At 57.4% G+C, this 23,364-nt stretch overlaps 1 protein-coding gene across 1 annotated transcript in view; it reads right to left on the bottom strand.

Annotated features, from left to right (window-relative positions):
- The window catches only part of STARD13 (StAR related lipid transfer domain containing 13), a 107,941-nt gene that overhangs the window by 25,437 nt on the left and 59,140 nt on the right, over window positions 1-23,364 (bottom strand). Inside the window, exons 2-3 of the mRNA XM_075562756.1 lie at window positions 9,919-9,990; window positions 7,899-7,980 (exon numbers count right to left, since the gene is read on the bottom strand). Of these exons, the coding sequence (XP_075418871.1) occupies window positions 7,899-7,980; window positions 9,919-9,990 (154 nt within the window). The remainder of the gene's footprint in view (window positions 1-7,898; window positions 7,981-9,918; window positions 9,991-23,364) is intronic.

Raw genomic sequence — 23,364 nt, 5'->3', positions numbered from 1 at the left:
TTTTATTCTCCCACAAATAAGATTTTGAGCTCGATGTCCACACCAGTCCACAAGGACTAGCAGTTAGGCTAGGTTAGTATTTGGTGAAAATCTCATTTTACTGAAACTTTAAAGCCTAATATTTCTCCTTAGTTCTTCATTCTACCGCGTGATTACTTGAAACTATTTTGCTGGTTCTTGAATTGGTCTCCAAAAACAATACCAGGGGTACAGTCAAGTCATGGGTACAGGATACGAGTGTGGACGCTGGGTCAGCACCAGCCTAGAGGATCCCCAGAAAGCCAGGAGACAATGGATGTAGGGGCTGTGTACACTCTGCCCGCTGGTTGGATGATGGGAGAATGTTACCCCAACGTATGTACCGTAGAGATTTTCTTGAAGCAACAGGTGTGAATAAGATAGTCAACAATCAAAGATAAAAAGTTGCAGCTCAATTTCTGTCCCTGTCCCCCGACCGCTCCCGGCCCCCACTTTGACTTGGCATATGAGCGGCCCAAGGAAAGGACCCTGTGACTGTGGTCTGTCGTGACAAGGACGAGAGCTCATGTTGAAATCAGGACTTAACAACGAGTAAGACTGGAAAAAGAAGAGAGAGATGGAAGGGAAACCTAGCATCACTGTACCCAAGAGAGCGAGACCCATCCCAGCATGTCGAGAGGGAGGAGGAAGTCCAAGCCGCTTGAAGGAACTGTGTCACCAAACGAATCCAGAGCTGGAAGCTTGCCCGTGGCCGTGATCGGTGCTGCCCAGTCGGTTCTGACCCACAGCCGTGTCCATCCATCCCCTCGAGGGCCTTCCTCTGTGTCGCTGCCCTGATTTCCCCCACACGGGGTCCTCTCTCCTGGTGTTCTACAGGATGTGACCAGGAGTCTCACCACCCTTGCTTCTAGGAGCCCCGGGGTGTCCTTCGCAGATGGATTTGTCGGTTCCTCCTGGAAGCCCTGACACGGCACTATTCTTCGTCTGCATCGGTTCTTCTTCCGTCTCCTCTGCTGAGTGTGCAGCTTCCACAAGCCTGCGAGGCCACGGAGAACACCAGGGCTCGGGCCAGGCCCACCTTAGCCCTCAGAGTCCCATTCTTGATTTTCTACACTCTGAAGGCGGTCTTGTGCGGAAGATTGACCTCATGCACCTCGTCTTTTCATCCCCTGACTGCTGCTTCCGTGAGCACTGACTGTGGGTCCGAGCAAGACAAAACTCCTCGACCGCTTCGATCTTCTCTCCCTTTATCACCATGTGACCATTGGTCCGCTCGTGAAGACTTTGGTCTTCGTGACACCGAGGCGTCGTCCTTACTGAGGGCTGCAGCCCTTGACCTTCAAGTCCTCCTCGCGGTCAGCAAGCAAGGCTGTGTCGTCTGCACACCTCAGGTTGTTAAGAAGCCTCCCTCCTATCCCGATGGCCCATTCTTCTTCATCCAGGTAATCCAGTTCCTCTGGTGATTTGCTCAACGTCCGGGTTGAGTAAGTGTGGTGAGATCACACAACCCCGGCACACCCCTCACCTGATTTTAAACCAGGCAGCAGCCCCTCAATTCTGTTTGCACAACTGCCTCTTGACTCAGGTACAAGTTTCTCAGGAACACGCGTGTTCTGGACTCCCCATTCTTCCCAAGGTGACCCACAGTTGATTATGATCCACACAGTCACATGCCTTGGCATAGTCAATGAAACACAAGCAACCATCGTCCGGGATTTCTGCTTTGAGCCAAGGTCCATCTGACGTCAGCAATGAAACCCCGCTCCACGTCGTTTATTGCATCCGACCTGCGCCTCCGAAGCTGCCTGTCCACGTGCTGCTGCTGCTGCTGCGATCGTCGCACGGTCTTCAGCAAAATGCTACTGCGTGTGGTAACAGTGATATGGGTCTGTATTTTGGGAATTGTTGGGCTGCCTTTCTTTGGAATGGGTACAAATATGGGACTCTGCTAGCCAGTTGGCCAGGCTGCTGTCTTCCAAATTTCCTAGCCTGGACCAGTGATTGCTTCCAGTGCTGATCAGCTTGTTGGAGCATTCAGTTGGTATTTCATCAGTTCCTGGAGCTTGGTCGTGCCTAATGTTTTCAGCGCAGCATGAGTGTCTTTCTTCAGCATCACTGGTTTTTGTTTTGTTTTTGAAACACAAAATATTTGAGGACCTTTTATTACATATTGAAATGTTTTCAGGTTATTATATATTTGAATTTATATTCAAAGAGCAGATCATTTAAATTTTGGTTCACACACTAAAGCTATTGAATCGACTTATTTTTCTTTAGCACCGTGGGTCCTTGCTCCCAGGCTACCTCCTGAGGTGGCGGAATGCTGACCGGTCTTTTCCGTGCAAGGATCTGTGCATCTTTCCATCTTGTCTCCATGCTTCAGTCGATATTTTGCCCAGAGAGCCTTTCAGTGTTGCAACTGGACACTCGAACTGTTTTCTTTGGCTTTATTCAGTGTAAGATACATGGAGCATGCTCTTTTTGGGTTTTCTAAGTCTTTGTCTTCTCGAGCTGCCCTGAGAATGCTCTACCCAGCTCTTTGACTTCATCCTCTCTTGCATTTGCCTGAGCTGTTCCGTGGCGGCCGTCTGAAACCACCAGCAGCTCCTCGCGGGGAAGACTGAGCTTTCTGCTTCTGTGAACGATTACAGTCTCCGGTCCCTCCTGCTGGGGGTCGCGGTGAGTCAGCGTGGACTCGATGGCAGGGAGGTTAGCCTTTCGGTATCCTCTGTGTCGAAGAGCAAGTTCAGTCTCTTCTGACACCACTTTGATCTTCTCTTTCCTTCCTGCCTTTTCCGTGACTTTTGCTTTCTTCATGCACGGTGGGCTTGATGTCCTCCCACAGCTCACCAGGTCTCCTGTCATTCCCGTTCCAATGTGTCCAATCTGTTCTTGAGATGTTCTTGAAGCTCAGCTGGGGTAGACTCAAGGTCATTGTTTGACTCTTGTGGGCTTGTTTTGTTTTCTCCTGCTCTAACCTGAGTGTACACGGGTCATGTGTTTGCCCCTTTGAGCCCCAGTGGCCCGGTGCTGGAGCCCTGCAGCTGCAGCCTGGGAGTCGGAAGCTGGCACTCAACCATCAGCTCCACGGGAGCAGGGCCTGGTGAGCCCGTCCTGCCAAGGTGGTGGCCATAGAACCCACAGGGGCAGTTCCATGCTGTCCCCCGGGGTCACTGAGAGTGGAATCAGTGTGGCGGAGCCTCTCGCTGCTTTGGAGTGGATACAGGGCAGGGTGGGACTGCCCCTGTGGGTGTCCCAGGCATAACTCTGTATGGTAGCCAACAGCCTCCTTTCTCCCAGGCAGCAGATGGTGGGTTCCGACTGCTGGTCCCGTGGTTCACAGACCAACGCAGAACCACCAGGGCTCCTGGCAGCATCTAACAATGATGTCGCACCATTGTCCAGGCTGGTCTTTGCCTCCTGTCTGAAAGGCCTAGGTTTTATTGTAAGCAGTACCCCCACACCCAACCCAAACCCACCGCCGCCCACTCCACATTGATAGAGCTCCTGCTTTCCCGGCTGTCAGTCTTTTCAGGAGTCGATGACTTCATTGCCCCCTGAGGAGTGGCTGATGGGTTGACCGCTGGCCTTGCAGTGACAGTCCCCTGCTGAACTCACAGTGCCACCGGGCTCTTGGCACATCTGATCAGTTGATTCACAGTAAGAGGGCGTGGGGGCTTCAATGACTTTGACTGGGACCAGCCTTTGCCCCTCAGATAAATCCTCTTACAGTGGCCCGGAGACTGACATGCACAACGCAGGAGTGGTCGCATGTCTGGAGGGGGATCCAGGGGAGGTGCTTGGGGCCTTTATGCTAGACAGAGGCTTGCTCGATTGGCAGGACCATAGAAACGTGAAAGAACAGACATTCATAAAATTGACTTGCGCAAACAAAACACGTTTGTCCCACGAGAGACACTGCTACGAGATGGGCGTGGACCGGGAGGCAGCAGTTTCGAAATTCACGTCTAACAAAAGACTTGTAGCTGCACCACATGGACCACGCTCAAAAGGCCACATGAGAATGGACAACCCCACTGAAGAGATGGGCAGACGATCTAAGCAGACACGTCACCCGAAGTGTACACATACGCGCACACACACAAGGTGTATCTGTGGAAGGCAGATGGATGCGTGAAAGGATCACTTCCGTCATTAAGGAAACGCACGTTAAAATGGCAATGAGATGCCCACAGGCCACTCTGACTAAGTCCCCCCCCTAGCCCCCCGACATCCAGTCAATTGCTCCTTGGTGGTGGACCGGCTCACGGTGATGCCATGCACAGCACAAGGAGACGCTGCCCGGCCCCGAGCTGTCCTCACAGTTGTCCCTAAGCTTACGCCCATGGGGCAGCCACGGTGTCGGTCCATCTTCGTGAGGGCCTTCCTCATTTCTGCTGCCCCTCCACTTAGCCAATGATGACGTCAGGGCCAACTCTCCTGACAACGCGTCCAAGGTACGTTCCGGCACCTCGAGGGTTTCCAAGCGCCCACATCTTTATGGGATCAGGGCCTCACTGTTCTCCCACGGACTGCGGGTGTGCGCTGCTGACCTGTGGTCAGTGCTCCGACGCTCGCCGTCGGGCCACCAGGGCTCCAGCGGCCTATCAGAATGGCTAAGACAGAACAGGAACCCGGCCCTGCAGAGTGCTGATGAAGGAGTGGAGCTGCGGGCAATGCCACGGCCACGCTGCTTCTGTGGTTTCTCACGGAGGTGGCCCTTCTAAGACCGAATTGTGCTCTGCTTTGAGGTTTCCTTAGCTGAGACAGTCTTTTCAGCAGGGAAGGGCACTTGGAATTAAATGAAAACATATTTTTGAGATAATGCCGAAGAACCAAATTCGCTGCCATCGAGTCGATGCTGACTCACGGCGACTCCTGGTGTGTTTCCGAGACCGTAACTGTTGACGGGAAGAGAAAGACCTGTCTTTCTTCTGAGGAGCTGCGGGTGGGTTTGAACTGCTGACCATGTGGACACAGCCCAACATGTAACCACTACTCCTCCAGGGCTCCTTCTGAGATCATAGGGATTGTGATATAATTAGTGGGACCCATATGTCTTGAGGGGTGTGTGTTGGGGGAGGTGTCTCTGGCCCTGGGGTGGGTGGAATGAAACCAGGTCCTCCAGATTGACAGTTACACAAGCACCCACCGGATGGCAGCAGACAGTAAAAGTGGGATACCGGCTTCCCATGAAAAACCAGGAGAAACACATAAGTGGGCATTCAGTGTCCCACAGGTCCCCAAAGCGCTAAAATGGCCATATCCACAGTTTGACCATGCTTTTTCCCCAGAGGTTTTTATCAAAAAGAAGTGGAAACATGCTCACAGGACAGCTTGAATGTTTATATGCCCTGCCATGGGACGATTCTAACTCCTAGAGACCTGATAGGACAGAATAGGGCTGTTCTTCAGGGTTTTCCAGGACTGTCCATCTTTCTCTGCAGGGCAGGCAGCCTCCTGAGGACGGGATGGTGGGTTTGAAGCTCCGCCCTTGTGGTTATCAGTGGAACGCCTCTCCCAGATCACCACCCAGATGTTCCTCAGCTGGAGAGGGGAGGAACGGGACGCTGCCCAGGAACAAGAGGGAAGGCGTTCCCGAAACAGCGACCTGGGCGCCTCAGTCCGTGACACTCAGGACAAGAGTCGGACTCAGAAAACCGCCTCGCCATTTGGTCCGTTTCTGTGACACTCCTGCAAGGACGGAGGAGTGAGTGTGTGTTTTCAGCGCCCAGGGGTCGGAGACCCAGGAGCACTGGGAATTTGGGGTCTGACGGAACCGCCCGGCCTTTGATGGCAGTGACGTGACGGTGTGCATCTGTTCAGACTCCAAACTCCGCCTCCCCACGGCAGTCTGTCTGCTGGGCTTCGCTGTCTCAATGTGCAGAGCCTAGTTGGCAGGCCCAGTGGTTCATGGGAATGGTGTGAATTTTTCTGGCGGTCCCAAAGAGAAAGCCTGGTGGTCAGCTCCTGCAGAGGTGCAGCCCGGAACCTGCTAGGCAGTGAGGCGCCCACTGTGAAATGGGGTCCTGAGGTGAGATCGCAGTGTGATCACAGGACTGGCCTTCCGTTCCTGACACAGCTCTCCCGCTTCACTGGCCTCTCCCTAAGCTGCCATCTTCTCTGTGCCAGACGCACACGCTACCAGAGATGGATGAGTGGTGTCTTTACCATCCTCTGTCTAAGCGCCAAGCACCTGCTCGCTGCCGCTGGGTTGATTCGTCTCACAGAGACCCTCTCGGGCAGAGTAGGACCACCCCTGTGGGTTTCTGAGGCTCTCGCTCTTTCTGGGAGTAGAAAGCCGCATCTTTCTCCCATGGAGCGCCTGGTGGTTTTGAACTGCTGACCTTGTGGTTAGCAACCCAACCCCCATCCTCCAAGGTAACCCACTACGCCCCCAGGGCTTTTGCCAAACAAGTATTTCTCTCTGGGGCTTTAGTTAGATGGCTCCACATTCCGACGCAACACCCCACGTGTTTTATTTTACCCCAGTGATACCCCAAATGGTGACTTCTTTGCTTGTGCATTCACGCCTTCCTTCCCCACCAGCTTCTCCCGCCGGCTGTGAGCCCTCAGGGGCGGCCTGAGAGCGCTGCCTCCCTCGGGCAGCCCCCACCCGGCGGAGCTCTGCTGCCCTGCGCGTTGCCGAGGCTGCTGGACTGCGCAGAAAAGACAGCTCTCGGGGTTCTCCAGGGCCCCCCTTGATGGCTCAGGCCATGATGGCCGCCCACGTCACCCGTCCCAGGGATCCACCCAAGGCCCCGCCACTCTCTGATCATTATCTTGATGTTCGCCTGGCCAAGTGATCTGTCAATCATCGACCAATCTCTCTCTCTCTCTCTCTCTCTCTCTCTCTCTCTCTCTCTCTCTCTCTCTCTCTCTCTCTATATATATATATATATATATATATATATATATATATATATATATATATATATACATACATACACACACACACTATCATCCACCCATTCACCTGTCACCTATATCATGTGTATGTATCAAACATTATCTACCTACATACCATATACCTCTCATCCACTTCCAGCATAGATACCCATCATATCTATCTATTATCCATCTACCAGTCATCTTTCACTACCTACCTACCTTCTGCTAATTCACCTACCCATATAATATGTATCGATTATGTCTATCTATCATCTACCTCTCTACCATCCATCCATTCGTCTATCTGCCTACCTATTAACCTATATTATATGTATCAAATACATCTATCATCCACTTATTTGTTTATCTATGTGTATCATATGTGCCAATCATAGACATCACATCTATCAATCATATCTCTATAATATCAATCATATCTACCTGCCTGTCCTCTCTGTATCTCTTTATCATCTACAGCTCTTTCATCTTTCAAGCTCTATCATCTCCATTTCTACATCTCTCCAATCTCTTTCTCTATCATCTCTTTCATTTCTGTGTCTCTATCATCTCTAACACCATTCTTGCTATCTCAATCATATCTCTTTTTCACCTCTCTTCTATTTTCTAATCTACCTACCGACCCGACCATCTAGTCATTCATCTATTTACCTATATCATATGTATCGATCATATCTAATGTAGTTATCCATCCATCCATTCTCTCATCCATCTCTCTCTCTGTATCCATCCATCCATCCATCTATCCATCCATCCATCCATGCATCCATGCTCTATCATCATCTCTCTATCTACCTACCTATCACTCATCCGTCTCCTCCCAGGAGTTAAGCTCCGGGACTGCCCACCCTCATTGCCAGACACACAGGACTTGGGTTCTCTGTGCTGAAGTTCTAGAGATCAAGTGACCTCTAGGAAACCATGAAGCAAACCAGCAGGCAAAGCCCACCGAGTTCTCCCCACAGCAGAGAGACCGAACGTTCGAGAGATGAGGGAACCCCGGGCTGTACCTGCAAAGAGGCTCTACAAGGTCCTTCTCCAGGAAGTCATGGTCGTCCTTGACAGCCACGATGTTGATGGGGAACTGTGCGTCTGCCAGGGAGAGAGGGAGGGTCTCAGGCACCGTGTTTCAGGGGAATGGGCCCCACGCAGCCAGTCCAGCAGGTTTCTGGACCAGCACTGGTCTGAGCAGCAGCTACACCCCAGCCCCCCGGCACGCTGACAACATGAAGCCGGCAGATGGTTCTGCTTCCGTCACAGTATGTGCGTCCAGGGATGCCGAGTGAGCAGGGATGAGGAGCACTTGATGGTGACTGACCACAACTGGGTGTCGGGTGGCCTGGATGTCTTCAGCTCGCCCCGGTCTCACCCAGGCTGACATGGACCCAGAGACAGTCTGTCTTTCTGGCTCCCCCGGCCTAGACCGCTGGGCATGGCCTCTATCCCAACCAGCACACGCGAAATGGTTGGCTTGGAGCAAGGTTCTTTTTGCCTTCCAGAAGGACATTTCCCGAAATACCCCAAGCTCAGTGTCCTCAGATGTTTTCCTGACTTGCAACCTTCCCGAGCCCCTTTGACGGGACGGGGTGGCATCTCCCCATGGAGAAGATGTCCCAACACCAGGACTTCTCTCCCAGGGAGCCCTGGTGCCAACCCTGAGCATGTGGTGAGACCAGCCAGTGCTGTGTTCATGCAGGGAGGGGAGAAGAGTGGAGCCACCGTCCCCCGCACCACAGTCTGCACCCCCAAAGGGGTGCAGTTCAAGCCCACTGGGCACTCCATGAGGGAAAGATGAGGCCATCTATTCCCGTAAAGAGTTACAGCCTCAGAAACCCACAGAGAGCTGTCACTGTACATCAGAATCAGTTTGAGGGCAGTGGGTTTCATGGCATGGCTGGGGCAGGGTGAGGAGGAGGGAGGTTTGAACCACCAGACTTTCGGTTAGAAGTGAAGTGTTTAACTAGTTTGCCACTCATCACTGTCTGGTCTCAGAATAAGCCCCCGGATCTGGCAAAGGCAGAGGGGACAAAGAAACCACGTGAGATGCTTAACCCAGGGTGCCACCAGGGTTTCTGAAGTCCCTCTTCTGTCTGTGTAGGCTGGAGATCAAACCTGGGCTAACTGTCTGGATGGCAGCTCTGCCCTCACCCGGGACCCTCAGCCTTGACAGCTCTGTCCTCACCCGGGACCCCCAGCCCTGACAGCTCTGTCCTCACTCAGGACCCCCAGCCCTGACAGCTCTGTAGCTCTGCCCTCACCCAGGGCCCCCAGCCCTGACAGCTCTGTCCTCACCCGGGACCCCCAGCCCTGACAGCTCTGTCCTCACCCGGGACCCCCAGCCCTTACAGCTCTGCCCTCACTCGGGACACCCAGCCCTGACAGCTCTGTCCTCACTCGGGACCCCCAGCCCTGACAGCTCTGTCCTCACCCAGGACCCCCAGCCCTGACAGCTCTGCCCCAGGAACCCCAGCCCTGACAGCTCTGTCCTCACCCGGGACCCCCAGCCCTGACAGCTCTGTCCTCATCCGGGACCCCCAGCCCTGACAGCTCTGCCCTCACACGGGACCCCCAGCCCTGACAGTTCTGTCCTCACCCGGGACCCCCAGCCCTGACAGCTCTGTCCTCACCCGGGACCCCCAGCCTTGACAGCCCTGCCCTCACCCGAGACCCCCAGCCCTGACAGCTCTGCCCTCACCCGGGACCCCCAGCCCTGACAGCTCTGAAGCTCTGCCCTCACCCGGGACTCCCAGCCCTGACAGCTCTGTCCCCACCCGGGACCCCCAGCCCTTACAGCTCTGCCCTCACCCGGAACCGCCAGTCCTGACAGTTCTGTCCTCACCCGGGACCCCCAGCCCTGAGAGTTCTGTCTTCACCCAGGACCCCCAGCCCTGACAGCTCTGCAGCTCTGCCCTTGCCCCGGGACCACGAGATCCCCAGAGCACTGGCCACTTTGTGAGGAGGGCCTGAGCCCCCACGGGTGAGGTCTCAGGAGCCTTGGGCGGGGCGGGGCGGGGCGGGGGGTTGACATACCCTCAAAGAGCTGCGAGTACTGGGGGAAGCCAGCCGCACGAAGCCAGTCGCATGCTTCTTTGGCCTCAATCTCTGGAAAACACAAGAAGGAGAGGGGGTGAGTCCGGCGTCCTGAGGGCACTGCCTTTCTCCCCGCAGCACGGTGCAGGGCCGGCCGGTGTGTGCCCGGTCGCAGCGCACCAGCCACTGGGCCGGCGTTCTGTTGAAGGTGATCCATGCATGTTGGGACGAAGATGATGGATCAGAGGCAGTGGCAGGGAACAAAGCTGTGTTTGTGCCCCGGGCCAGGGGGCGGAGTGGCCAGGGGAAGGAGGAAATGCTCACAGTCCCTTTACAAACAGGGTTTCACTTGCCTCCAGAGATAAGGCTCAGAACACTGCCACCTTCTCTCCCTCTTTGGGGGATGAAGGAAGGACTGGAGCTGGGCCTAAGCCCGCCACCCTTGACCTGCTTCCGGCTCTCGGCCACCCCGCAGGACGGAGCAGAACCGCCCCTGTGGGTTCCAGGCTATCCATCTCTGTGGGAGCAGACAGCCTTGTCTGTCTCCCTTGGAGCAGCTGGTGGTTTCGAACCGCTGACCTTGCAGTCGGCACCCTGCCACTTAACCACTCTGCACATAACCACTCTGCCACGCAACCGCTCTGCCACCAGGACTCCTGGACAGCAGCGCATTTGTTTTGTTTCTATGGTATGGCTGTCTCCGTCCGTCAGAAGTAGCTCCTTCATGAGAATGGAGGGAGCATGCTGTAGTTACTTGGAGACGCCGTGGGGCCTGTGGGTAAAACTGACCGTCCAGTGCTGAGGAAGAAGCCAAATGCACCACCAGCCGCCAGCAGCAAGAGCAGCCAGGCCCTTGGGTGACCCTGTTGGCTGCAGACAGCCCAGCTGAATAGGGGGTGGGAGCGTGAGGTGAGAGGGTCAGCTTCTGACCCTGTGAATCCTGGGCCGCTTCCAGTGTGGACATGCTGGGGACCTTGTGATTCCTCATCTGCCATGGGCCAGCTTCCCCAAACGACGGGAAACGGCCCTTTCCAGCAGGCCTGCCCCCTCCCTGCTCCCGCCAGAGGGATCCCAGGCTGGGCTGGGCTTCCATTGACCGGGTGCTGGCCCAGAGCCAGCGCATTGGCTGTGCAGCACCGGGCTAATGGGGACAGGGAAGCAGACGCAGGCTGGGTGCAGGGGAGACACAGAGCGACCTTCGGTGGATAGAGCCTGTGGTGGCTGCTGGCCTGGGCACCTGCTCCTTTGGGCACCCCCTCCACTGTTCCGAAGGCTGCCTGGGGTGGTGTCCATGGCCAAGGCACTGGGCTGTTATGGAATGGTCAGACGGCTTAGAAGGAAGGCCTGAGATCTCTCTCCCCCAAACCAGGGTGCCCCAGGCATGCTGTCCCCATGGCAACAGGTAACCACGACCTCTCTGGGTGCGGAAGATCTGAGCCCCAAGCCGGGTCCCAATGAGAGGAGTTTTCACAGGCAGCTGCTGGCACCGACGGCCTGGAACCACGGTGGTGTGGCAGGTAAGTGCTCTCTGCTAACCGAGAGGTGGGCAGTTCAAACCCACCAGGTGCTCTGCGGGAGAAAGGCCTGGCCATCTGCTCCCTGAAGACCCTGTGGGGGCAGCGCTCCCCTGGGACATGGGATCTCCAGGAGTCAGACGTGGCACTCAACAACCTCTGTGAACAGGGTCCCTGGGACAGTGGCTGGGGTCTTGCTAGGGCCTGGCTGCTCCCCTAAAGCTATGCCTCCCAGGACACTCCATGGGGCAGGTCGACTCAAGGGTGGCCCGCAGGGGTGCTGTGTGTGGGCACTGATAACCACCGTAACATCTACGCAACCTTCGGGAACACAGAGGCACCGAGCTGGAAGCACCAGCTTTGGAAAGCATTCCGTCAGAGGGGGCGGTTCAAGACCACCAGCCGCTCCAAAGAAGCCAGATGAGGCTCTCTGCTCCCGTAAAGAGCCACAGCCTTGGACACCCATGGGCCGTCCTGCCTGGTCCTACAGGGTGACTGTGAGTCAGCGTCCACACGGTGGCAGGGAGGGAGTGTGTGCTTGTGAGCTGTGTGGGCCCTTGCTGCCTAATCCTGGGCTCCTCCTCCATAGGCAGGAGTCCTAGTGGCACGGTGAGCTAGGCATTGGGCTGCTAATGGCAAGGTCATGGGTGCAAACCTACAAGCCGCTCCAAGTGAGAAAGAGGAGGCCCGCACTGTCTGGGAAACCTGAGGGAGCAGTTCTCTGCTGTCCTGCAGGGTGGCTGTGGTTCCGAATGGACAGAGCACAAAGGGAGTGGGCATGGCTTTCCACTCCGTCAACAGTCGCAGTCTCGGAAACCCACTGAGCGGCGCAGAGTCAGCACCCACTCCATGGCTGTGGCTCTCAGAGGGCAGTGTGCGTCCTAATCTAAACCTTCACCTAGAGTTTGCAGGGAGGCATCCTTGGGGGCCTCCACTCTGAAAGCCACTCAGGCAGGTCCTGGGAGGGGACGGGGCCATGTCGCCGGGGCGGGGGGCTGGGCTCCTCTGCCCCTCCCGCCAGCTTCGGCCTTCCCGGTTTGCAGGCTCCGGGGACTTTCGTGGGAGGATAGTGCGGTTGATGTCGTGGGTGGACACCACACGACAGAGTGGGGCTGTCCCTCAGAGCCTCTGCTAGGATCAAACTGCTGACCTTTCAGGCCCCACCAGGGCCCCTCCCTCCTGACAGAGCAGGAAGGACTCCATCAGCGGAGCTCAGCTCACCAGCAGCCCCACTCCGAGGGAGAAAGCACTGGGGTCCGGCTCCCGTCAAGAAGTCGGCCATGGAGACCCTGTACGGGGCAGCTCCACTCTGCCACCCACGGGTGGTGAGTCGGCATCTGCTGGCGGCCCCCAACACCGGGGAAAGACGGACGGGAGTGATGTCATCACCCGGGACTACGGTTACCACCGAAACCACCACTGTTATACTCCCCGTGCACACAGTCTGTTCACCACTGCCCCACGCTAGGGCCGCTGACCGGCTGTAGCAGACCAGCAGTTCTCAACCTGTGGGTCACGACCCCCTTGGGGGTCGAAAGACCCTTTTGCAGGGGTCGCCTGATTCCTAACAGTAGCAAAATGACAGTGATGAAGTAGCAATGAAATAACTTTATGGTTGGGGGTCACCATCACATGAGGTGCTGTATGAAAGGGCCATGGCATGAGGAAGGTGGAGAGCCGCTGCTGTAGACGCTTCTCTGCTGCTGGGTTGGCTTGGTCCTCCTGTTTGATAGCTCCGTGTGCTCCAGCTACCCCCTGCCACCAAGACGACCCACAGCGACCCAAAGGGGACGGGGTAGGACAGCCCTGTGGGCTTCAGAGACCCTAGCTGTCTCAGAAGAGAGTGCCTCATTGCTCTCCCACGGAGCAGCTGCGGGCTCCGAACTGCTGACCCTCCGGTTCGCAACCCAGCGTGTCACCGGTTTGCCACCGGGACTCCTGGAAGTTTCATCCACAGCCAGCCAAACATGGAGCTGCCCCACGTGTCTGTGGAGAAACCAGTGTGTCCCATGCCTGCCCCGGGATGTCGCTCAGCCACCGAGGTACAGTTCTGACAGACACCCCGGGAGACGAAGCCTGGCACATGGAGAAGGGAGTGAGCCCCACGCAAACTGAAGGGCCAAACAGGCGGCTGTGGGGCCACTTCCCACTCACGAGGCCCTGAAGCACAGAGTCCCTCCCGAGGGTTTGCGGGACAAGTGATCTCCATGGGAGCACACAGCCTCATCCTTCTGCCTTGCCGTGGCTGGTGGGTTCGAACTGCTGACCTCAGGTTTAGCAGCCCGATGGCTAGCCCACAGCACCACCAGGCTCCTCGGCCAAACGCAGAAGGATAGATACTGTGTTTCCATTTACATGGATTATTTAGATCAGGCAAATGCATGGTGGGCAGTTGCAGAAAGATAAGGCTGTCGGCCCCCATAAGCAGCCACCCTGTGGGACACCCACAGGGGCAGGCAGCACAATCCTGTCCTGCGGGGTCGCTGTGAGTCGGCACCGACCCGGTGGTGGTGACAGAGCCAGAGCGTGTCTGTGGAAATGATGAAACACCTTTAAAGACAGAGAGCCATGACGGTCCTGCAACCTGGCAGATGGAAGTCCTGCCACCGACCGACTGTACCCTTGAGAGTGGCTGCCTGGCAGGTATCTTGTTCCCTCTACTTCTCGCACGCTCGAACACACACGCAGTGACTTCACTTTCCTGTGACTGCATGAAAGGGGCGCATACAGGGGGCGATGGATAAAGATCCCTCCGATGAAACCACTTGGAGCGTCACCAAGCCCACTGACTCACAGGAGCCCTCCCTGGGGTTGCCGAGACTGTCAGAGCCGTCTTCCTCCCACGGAGCAGTTTGTGGGCTCGAATCACTCACCCACCCCACAGCATCACCAGCACTCCTTGGCCCGCGGGGTTAAGCTTTGGGCTGCTAACGGCGAGGTGGGCGGTTCAAACCCGCCCTCCGCTCCTTGGGAGAAAGATGAGGCTTCCTGTTCTGTAAAGATGGGTAGCATCAGACACTGTCTATACAGGGACGCCGTGAGTCAGGATCGAGCGGCTGGCAGTGGGTTTGGTTTGTTCCGTGGTTTGGTAGGACTCAGTGTGTCTGTATTTGTCCTAAGGGGTTTGGGTTTTCTGGGGTCGCTCAGTGATATTGGATGCTCTCATCTGCTACACCCCCTTTCTACCTTAGCCGGGCGTTCAGGGCAACTTAGCTGCCACCCTCCTGCAGGGCCGGCCAGGGCCAGGGCCAGAAATTCCTCATCTTCTTCCGCCCGTGTTTGCTTCCCCGAAGGCGGTTAGAAAGTGCTCCTGTGGCGTTCCCTGGGCTCCTTTCTAAATACAGACTCTGCTGAGTGGGGCTCAGGGGCTGGTTCAGGGCCTCATTGGGGCTGACGCTGCTCATGGTGGCTTACATTTTGGCCGAAGACACATCACATCTGGTTCCGATTTGCCTTCTCAGCCCACTTCAAACAGAGGATGGTCCAGGGGGACGCTGACTCACCCGAGAGAACTCTGTTTCTATGATGCTACAGGGATGTCTTCGCCCTGCCGGGTCAGGAAGCCCAAAGCAAGGCTGGAGAGGAGCCAGGCTCCTGTAGCCTCCTTGCCGGGAGCCCAAGGCGTGTGGGAAGCAGAAAGTTTTATGTAAACGCCGTCCCACCTCTTGCTGGCCTCGGCGAGTTGAGTGCGGGCCAGGGATTCCTTTTTGCTTTCTGCGTGAAAGGGGGTACCGCCTAAAGGGGTGCTGCCAAGTTTCAAGGTTACATTTAAAAGCAACATCAAGAAACAAACAACAAAACCCCCCACCAAAACCCAAATTAAAAAAAAAAAAGGATTTGTTTGTCCTTTCGGCAGCCTGGTTTGCTGCCAAAATCCTTCTTCTGGCACTGCAAATCAAATGCCTGGATTCTTCTTCGGGCTTCCTTAGAAGTCAATGTCAACCTTAGAGTGCATATGAGGCCATTGAAGATACCGTGACTCGGGGCAAGTTTTCAGTATCTCCTAGAGCAGTGGTTCTCAACCTGGGGTCGAACGATCCTTTCTCAGGGGTCGCCTAAGGCCATTGGAAAATACGTATTTCCGATGGTCTTAGGTACTGAGACACCCCGGCTCTATCTGTCTCCAGGCGGGTCTGCCCACATGCAGACACGCTGATCCGGTGAGACGCTATCTCAACCTTCACACTGACACGGGCTTTTTACGAATACTGTCATAAAATGTGGCAATGTAGTTTACTGTTGTTATGTTAAGGCTGTTGCTCATGCCACACCATGCTTCCAGACAAAATTTCATTTATTTGTCATAGAAATACATATTTCACAATATGTAATTGCGTACTGTTTTATGATTCATCGCTATGCTTTCATGAGGTTCAATTTGTAACAACGAAGATACAGCCTGCCTATCAGACATTTACGTGACGATTCATCACAGTAGCAAAATGACAGTGATGAAGTAGACTTGAAAATCATGTTATGGTTGGGGGTCACCCCCACATGAGGAGCTGTACGAAAGGGTCGCAGCCTGAGGAAGGTTGAGAACTGCTGATGTAGCAGATGATTCTGTCTTTGCAGCCGGTGAAACCTCGCGTTCTCGCGTGGCCACGCAGCAAGTCCCAGGCAGCCCGCCGCGTGGCCTGCGCCTGCGCCTGCGCAGTGAGGAGACGGAGCTGTGCCACGGCCTGCGCCTGCGCGGTGAACAGACCGAGAAGTACCACGGTCTGCGCCTGCGCAGTGAGGTGTCATGCCACGGTCGGCGCCTGCGCAGTGAGGTGTCATGCCACGGCCTGCGCCTGCGCGGTGAACAGACCGAGAAGTACCACGGCCTGCGCCTGCACGGTGAGGTGTCACGCCACGGCCTGCGCCTGCGCCTTGAGGAGACTGAGCCTCGCCACGGCCTGCGCCTGCGCAGTGAGGACATGCAGCACGCTGACGGTGCTGTCCACTTGCGCTTGGAAAGCCGCAGCGAGGACCTCGGCCCTGGCGGGGGGCTTTCGGACCAAGCACCCAGACTGGTTGGACAGTCTTGTTTCCTGCAGGCCGCCTGGCCTGAGAAGCAAGGCCCCCCGAGAACGGCGCTGGGAGCCTGGGGAGGGGCCGCCTGACCGGGGGCCTCATGAAGGGAGAGGCCGGCCCGGGGCGGGTTTCCGTGGAACGCCGAGAGAACAAAACAGAACCAAGCCAACAGGGAGCGGGTTATGGGCAAGGGAGACGGGCTTCCTGTGGACCCACAGCCGGGAGGAGCCGAGGCCGCCCACGTCGGCGCCCAGCAAAGGTCGTCCCACAGCTCGAAGCCCTCGGAGAGGAAGCGAGGTCCAGCCGGCAGTGGACGCCCAGGCGCCCGGGGCGCCCCGTCGAGCGCTCGGCCGAAGGGAAGCTGGCGGTGGGTGGGCTGGCGGAGACGCGGCACTGGGAGTCGGAAGGACGCAGACACCCGGCTATGACCCCCCAAGAAGGTTCAGCCACGAAAGCGCTTCAGAATCCCACTCAGACCCTCTCCGTTCCGTCGCGTCTCCCCACCCAGTCCCCCACCAGCCCCCCATTCCCACTCACGGCGACCCCGCCTACAGGGTCCCCGACCAACCCTCAACGGGCAGCAGACAGCCTCATCTCCCTCCCAAGGAGCGGCCCGTGGTTTAGAATGACGACCACGGACACCCCCCACTGGGATTCCACACGGAGCCGACTCTTCAGAGGGGGGTCCGTCAGGAGACGGTAGCGTCTCCTCCTCACGCCATGCACATTTGAGGTGTTTTGGTTTTTTTTTTTAAAAGATGGAATCTGTCACGGCTCGACTTGCGTGTCCCTCCTCCAATACATAAGAAGAAAATGTCAGGCTTAAGTCCTAACTCCTGTTTACCTGAGGGGGTGAGCAGGCAGAGCAACAGGGTCTAAGACAATGGAGCTCAACCTGTGGGTCATGACCCCTTTGGGGTTTGAATGATCCTGTCACAGGGGTCACCTGATAACAGTAGCAAAATGACAGTGATGAAGTAGCAATGAAAATTTTATGTTTGGGGGGGTGGGGGTCACCACAACATGAGGAATTGTATTAAAGGGTCTTGGCATTAGGAAGGTTGAGAACCACCGGTCTAAGAAGACGTGATCAGCTAAGGTTAAGTAAGGCCTCTTGGGAGAGGGTGGGTCCTGAGAACCCCCTACCCCGACCCTATCCCCATGACAGGTGACCTCATCAGAGAGGAGAAGAGCTGGGTGGACAGGCAGCTGGGCCCACAAGCCCAGGGCCCTCCAGCAGCTGGGGGAGGGGGAGCCGACCCTCAGAGGCCGATGGGGCCAGCAGGGAGCACACCCTGATGAGGACCCCCACTCCCAGGGATGGGAGGCAGTCGGCGTCTGTTCTTGTAAGTCGCTGGCTTTGTGGTATTCTTTGACTTGCAGCCCAGAGACACGAGGACGAAATCGGTCTCGCGTAAATCAAACCTTAATCTGGGGTTCTTAGCATGGGCCTGCTGGGACCCGGAGGCCGGGGGCCCTTCGCACACCCACATTGAGTTGAATAGGCGCTTTGTTCTGGAGAGAGAGCACTTCCTGCCAAGATTCCCAGGCATGTTTCTGGCCTCTGAGGCACCAAGGAGCCCTGGTAGCGCTGCGGGCTAAGCGCCGGGCTTGGAGCCCACCAAAACCCACACCCAAACCAAACTCACCGACACCGAGTCGATGTCAGCTCAGAGCAACAGGGCGGAACTGCCCCCGCGTGTTTCTGAGACGTGACTCTTCACGGGGAGTAGAAAGCCCCGTCTTTCTCTCTCAGAGTAGTTTCTAACTGCCAACACTGATTGTAGCACAACTTGCAGCCGCCACGCCACCAAGACCCTCCCTCAAACCCAGTGGTCCCTGAGAAAGACGGGCGGTCTGCTTCTGTACAGATGGACAGCCCCGGGAATGCACGGGGGACAGTTCTAGTCTGCCCTGCAGGGCGAGTATGATCGGGGTCCACTCTGTGTCAGTGCATTGAGAGATGAGCTGACCCCTGCCTCAAAAGCTCGTTGAAGAAAGGCCTGGCGACCTCCGGTAAAGGTGACAGCCAAGGGCACCCCAGGGGCAATTCTGCCCCTACCCTGTCATGCGACACCTGACAAGGATGAGACTCTCAGATCTGGGCCCCGAGCGAGAAGACTGCACCCACCAGGGCCAGCTTTCCCTGAGGAGGATGCTGGGTGCCGACGACCCACCTCATGGGGAGCAGACCTGCCCTCACACTCTTCTGGGTTGTCACCTTCGGGAAAGGATGCTGGCCCTTGGGATTCCCCCGGGAGAAAGATGTGACTTCTCTCGGGATGGAGCTCCATTCTGCCCCATAGGGCGACTGTGGCATAGACTGGGCAGTACAGGGAGGGGACTGGCCCCCAGCCCTGCACTCTGCCCGGATGCTGGGCAGTCCACAGGCCAGGGACACACAGGAGATGGAAACACACTCCTCTTTGCTCAGGAAGAACCTGTTTCCCTTCTGAAGACATTCAAGGAGTCCGGCTGGATCAGTCTCTTGAGGAGTGTGTCCCCAAGTCCCCACTCCTTCCTCAGCCTGTCCCCTCTGCTGCTGCCACATGCCACAATGACCCCTCGCCTCCCTTCGTAACTCGCAGAGCCAGCCCGTGACCACAGGACACGTGTTGGCCCCTCCCTTCGGGCCTGCCCTAGGCCTGCTCTCCGGGGGGCTGTTGGCACCCTGGGTATGGGGCTGGTTACACCGGGCAGGGCCTCAATGTGACCGACGGGCTGGCTTCTGCCCATGTCTTTGGAGGCGTGCAAGACACTTGCACATGCAACCGAGCAGACACAGACGTGAAGACCCACACCAGGTGTCTCTACGGAACGGGGGACTGAAGCTGGCAAGAGACAAAGACGCCCCTTGGCGACAGAACTGGTGCCCTGAATCTTGACCCCAGCCCCCCCCAAACATCGGGAGAATTCTTGTCTGTCTGGCAGAGCCGTTCCCTGGTGGTTTCTCTGTCTTCCATGCAGCTGGATTTCCTGAGTGTTGGGCACAAACCTCCCAGGGAAAGGCGGGGGCTTGTTCACCCAGAGGCACCTGGAAGAACTGCTTGGTGGGTGACCTGCGCCCCCCATCCTGGGAGCAGAGCGGGCCGTCCCCAAGAGCGGGAGCTGACGCTTGGGCCTCTGGTCTTCATCTTGTGTGCTCACCTCACCTGCTCTCTGTAACGGAGGCTTGCAGCTCAGTACAGCAAGTCCAGCCCGGGGAATTTGCTTGACTGCCAATGGAAAGGCAGGCAGTTGGAACGCCCCCACCCCAGACACCCCACGGGAGAAAGCTCTGGGGATCTGCCCCCATAAAGACAGAGGACGGGAGACCCTGCGTGGTGGTGGTTCTGCTGTTTCCAGGGGCCATTGTGGGTCAGAGTGGGTCTGCCAGCAGGTCACACGGGGGCCACCCAGGGCGGTGATGGTTGTAGGGGTTCTTGCTGCCATACAGGCGCACGTGTGGCAGGGACTGGGAGATGGGGCAGCCCACAGCTCATTTCTAGAGATAGAAACGTGGGCAGGAGGAGGGAGGCATATGAGGGCTGGGAAAGAAGCAGGAGCTGATCTGGGAATGGAGACCTAGGATGGAGTCGTGATCGCTCCGTGGCATGGACACCACACACGTATGGCACGTCACAACGGATGACTCCCACCCCTTGGGAAGGTCAAGATGAGTTCATCTCTCACAAGGGGACACTGACTGTAGGGAAGCTTCCTCAAAAGCTGGCCATGGGCACACCACATGACCCCTCAACCCTGGCTTAGGTAAAGTTTACTGGAGAGGTAGGAGCTGAAACAGTGGGATCTGCACACAGACAGATGGGGACGGCCTGATGCCGGCCCTGGGGAGAACGGACCAGCCAACTACGGGACCTGCACCCCATGGGCCACACCCCAGCGTTCCAGGGTCACTTTGACTCTGCTGAGCAACGAACAACACGGAGGCACTGAAAGATGAATACCGTAGGAGATCACTGTGACAAAGGTCCAGAAGACGGCCACACACTAACAGAACGTTCTCTGACGGTGACCTGTCAGACGGGAGGGCCATCACCATGGGGGGAAGGCCAGGCACCTGCCAGGCAGGACAGGAGGCCAGCATGAGCCACCAAGGGGAAGGACTCCCACAGGAGGGGCACACAGGGTGGAGACTCCCCAGGTAAATGCTGAGCCAGACAGACCCTGCCTTCACAATGAGAGTGGGCGGGTCTGTGGACAGACACATGCTGAGCAGGTGTGTGTGTGGGGGAGGTGGGGGGGATGACGGAACAGTAGCCCACACATGAAATGAACGGCGTGCCTGCCTGGTGGGGGAGTGGTTCTGCACTGGGCTGCTCACCACAAGGTCAGCAGTTCAGAATGGCCAGCCACTCCATGGAAGAAAGATGGGCTTTCTACTCCTGTACAGAGGTCCTGTCTGGACCCCTCCACTGGCAGCTCCACCCTGCCCCCAGGGTTGCTGTGGTCAGCACGGACTCCTCCATGTACGGATCTGAGAAGTGACGTCTCTGCGTGAAGTATCAGCGCTGCAGATGGACCTGCGCCAGGACCAGAAAGTGACAGGGCCTCAGAAATCACCAGGCCCCTGGGGTAGGAGTCACTGGGCCTGGGCCAGGCCTCATGGCCACAGCTCTCTGGGGGTGGGGTGGGCAATGCCAAGGACAATGATAACAACAAACCCACCCAAGGGGCAGCCCTTGTGCTGCCTGCCCACACGCAGGTTGCTGACGTGTGGTTTCCAAGACACCCTGCTGGCACAGCAGTTAACTGCTCCGAGCCAGCCTGAGAACAGCACCTAAAGACGGCCTTCCATGGCTTCTGCAAAGCCCCTAGAGGGCAGCTCTGTCCCCTGCACACAGCGTCTCGAGGGTAGGGGCCAGCGGGACGATGCCAGCTTGGCGTACCTCGATTGTTGGAACGGTACGAAGCCTGAGGCTGCAGGAAAACGCACCAGCTCCTGGTGGCACCGTGGCTCAGTGCTTGGCGGCTAACTGAAAGGCCGGGGGTCAAGCCCACCCAGGTCCTGTGGGAGAAAGCCTGGAGGTCTTCTCCAGTGAAGATGGCGGCCCGGGACACCTGTGGGGCAGCTCTGCTCTGTGGCACGGTGTCCATGAGTGGGCATCGACTGGCCGGGTGGGTAAGGGTGGCTAGTTCCGATCCTGAATGCTCGGCCGCTCATACGGGAACATCAGAGAAGCGCTGGCTGCAGAGATGGTTTGCTTCACAGCCTCTCTGCACAGACACCGCTCAGTGTGCCCCCTCCCCACCTGCCACCTTGAGTGACGTCCAGGGCACGGGCCACAACCGCCGTCCTCTGGCTATGCCTCTGCTTCCAAGAATGGACATGAGTGACCACAGCCGCCCCATCTGTCCACTGAGCTCAGGAGCACAGGACGAAGGCAGTGGGGCCTCTTCTGCACACAAGAGCGCCGGCCGGGCCGGGCAGCAATGAGAACAAGAGCTCTCTGTCCTCAGCCCAGCGCTGCCAGGGCTCTCGGGAGCCAGCCGAGGGCAGCGAGCACGCCCCTCCTGGAGGGCGGCCAGCGCCACGCACAGCAGCTTCTGAGCTGGGCCCACCCTGGGTCCCTCTGCCCTGCTGGCTCTGAAACCCTCACCGGCCAGAGCCAAACATCGCCCGCCCCTTGTCATCCAGGCCGTGATTGTGGCTCAGACCCTGCCGGACAAGCACAACTGCCCCGGGTGTTTCCAAGGTGCTCGGTGCGTGCGCAGCGACGGCCGGGTGGGTCTCCTGAGGAGCATTGAATAGATAAGAACTGCGGGCCTCGCCCTCTCGTGTAACCACTACTACACCACCAGGGGGGCTTGTCTCTGCGCCCCTGGGATGGCGGTTCCAGACAACATGGGGCTTCCCAAAGCTGCTGCCCCCAACCTCCCTCCCTGAGAGAGAGAGAGAGAGAGAGAGAGAGAGAGAGAGAGAGAGAGTGTGTCCGGGATACAGAGGGACCCGCCATAGTGGGAACTTGCCAGGAATACCTTGCTTTTCTGGGTCTGGGCATGGCCCCTCTGGTGGGGTGCAGGCCAACTGCGTGTCCATCCCTGTCTGCCGCCCGAGGCCACTGAGCCTTTTCCGACCCACAGCCACCCGATGCGGGCTTTCCGAGGCTGTAACTCTTCACAGGAGCCGGCGGCCTCGTCCTTCTCCCGAGTCGCAGCTGCGGGGTTTGAACGGTTGCCCGTCCGGCGCCTCACCCACAGCACTGCTGGGGCTCCCCTGGCTGCCTCTCAGGGGAAACTATTGACACCTTCCTTCTCTGACAGGTTCCCTGGACCCTGCTGCCGGCTCTCACAGGCTTGCCTTTCGTGTGGCGGGTAGGTTCCCAGACTCCCCTGGCCCGATGCCCCTGTTCCAGAAAGAAGCAGGCTTGTGCATCAGATAGGACCCAGGGTGGGCTCCTGTCTCTGAAACCCCGGATCCTCCCACTGTGCCCCCCACCCCAGGGATGGCAGAGCCCCTGTGGGGATCATATATCTAGAATGACGTCTTCCATTCGCTCTTCTCCCCACGCCCCTAAACACTCTGAACTCTCAGCCCAAGCCTCCCGCCCCTGCCAAGCCCTTGCTGGACCCCCTCCAAGCTGGACGCCCCCTTTCCCGTGCAGCTTCCGTGGACGAGTGAGGGGTGCTGGCAAGCACTCCCTTCTACACGGCTGTTCTGCCCCCCCCCCCCCAGGTGCTCAGTCTCAGCACTCCAGGGCCTGCTGGCCGGGGTGGCCCCGGGCAGAGTTCCCAGCACAGAGGCACATGGGCCTGGACACCTCGCTCCCCTCCCCTCCTGCTTCCGGCCAGCCGGCCCCCTGGTGACCTCCCAGACATCCGGCCCCAGGATTCCAAGCCTCCACACTTCCTCCCTGTTTTCCTTCCCATCAACAGGGATGCCGCAGATGGAGGGGGCGTAGAGATGCCAAAGAAA

Source organism: Tenrec ecaudatus, chromosome 11 (assembly GCF_050624435.1).
Source record: "Tenrec ecaudatus isolate mTenEca1 chromosome 11, mTenEca1.hap1, whole genome shotgun sequence".
NCBI lineage: Eukaryota > Metazoa > Chordata > Mammalia > Afrosoricida > Tenrecidae > Tenrec > Tenrec ecaudatus.
The sequence above is the reverse complement of the archived record's forward strand: the minus strand, read 5'-3'. Positions and strand labels throughout refer to the sequence as shown.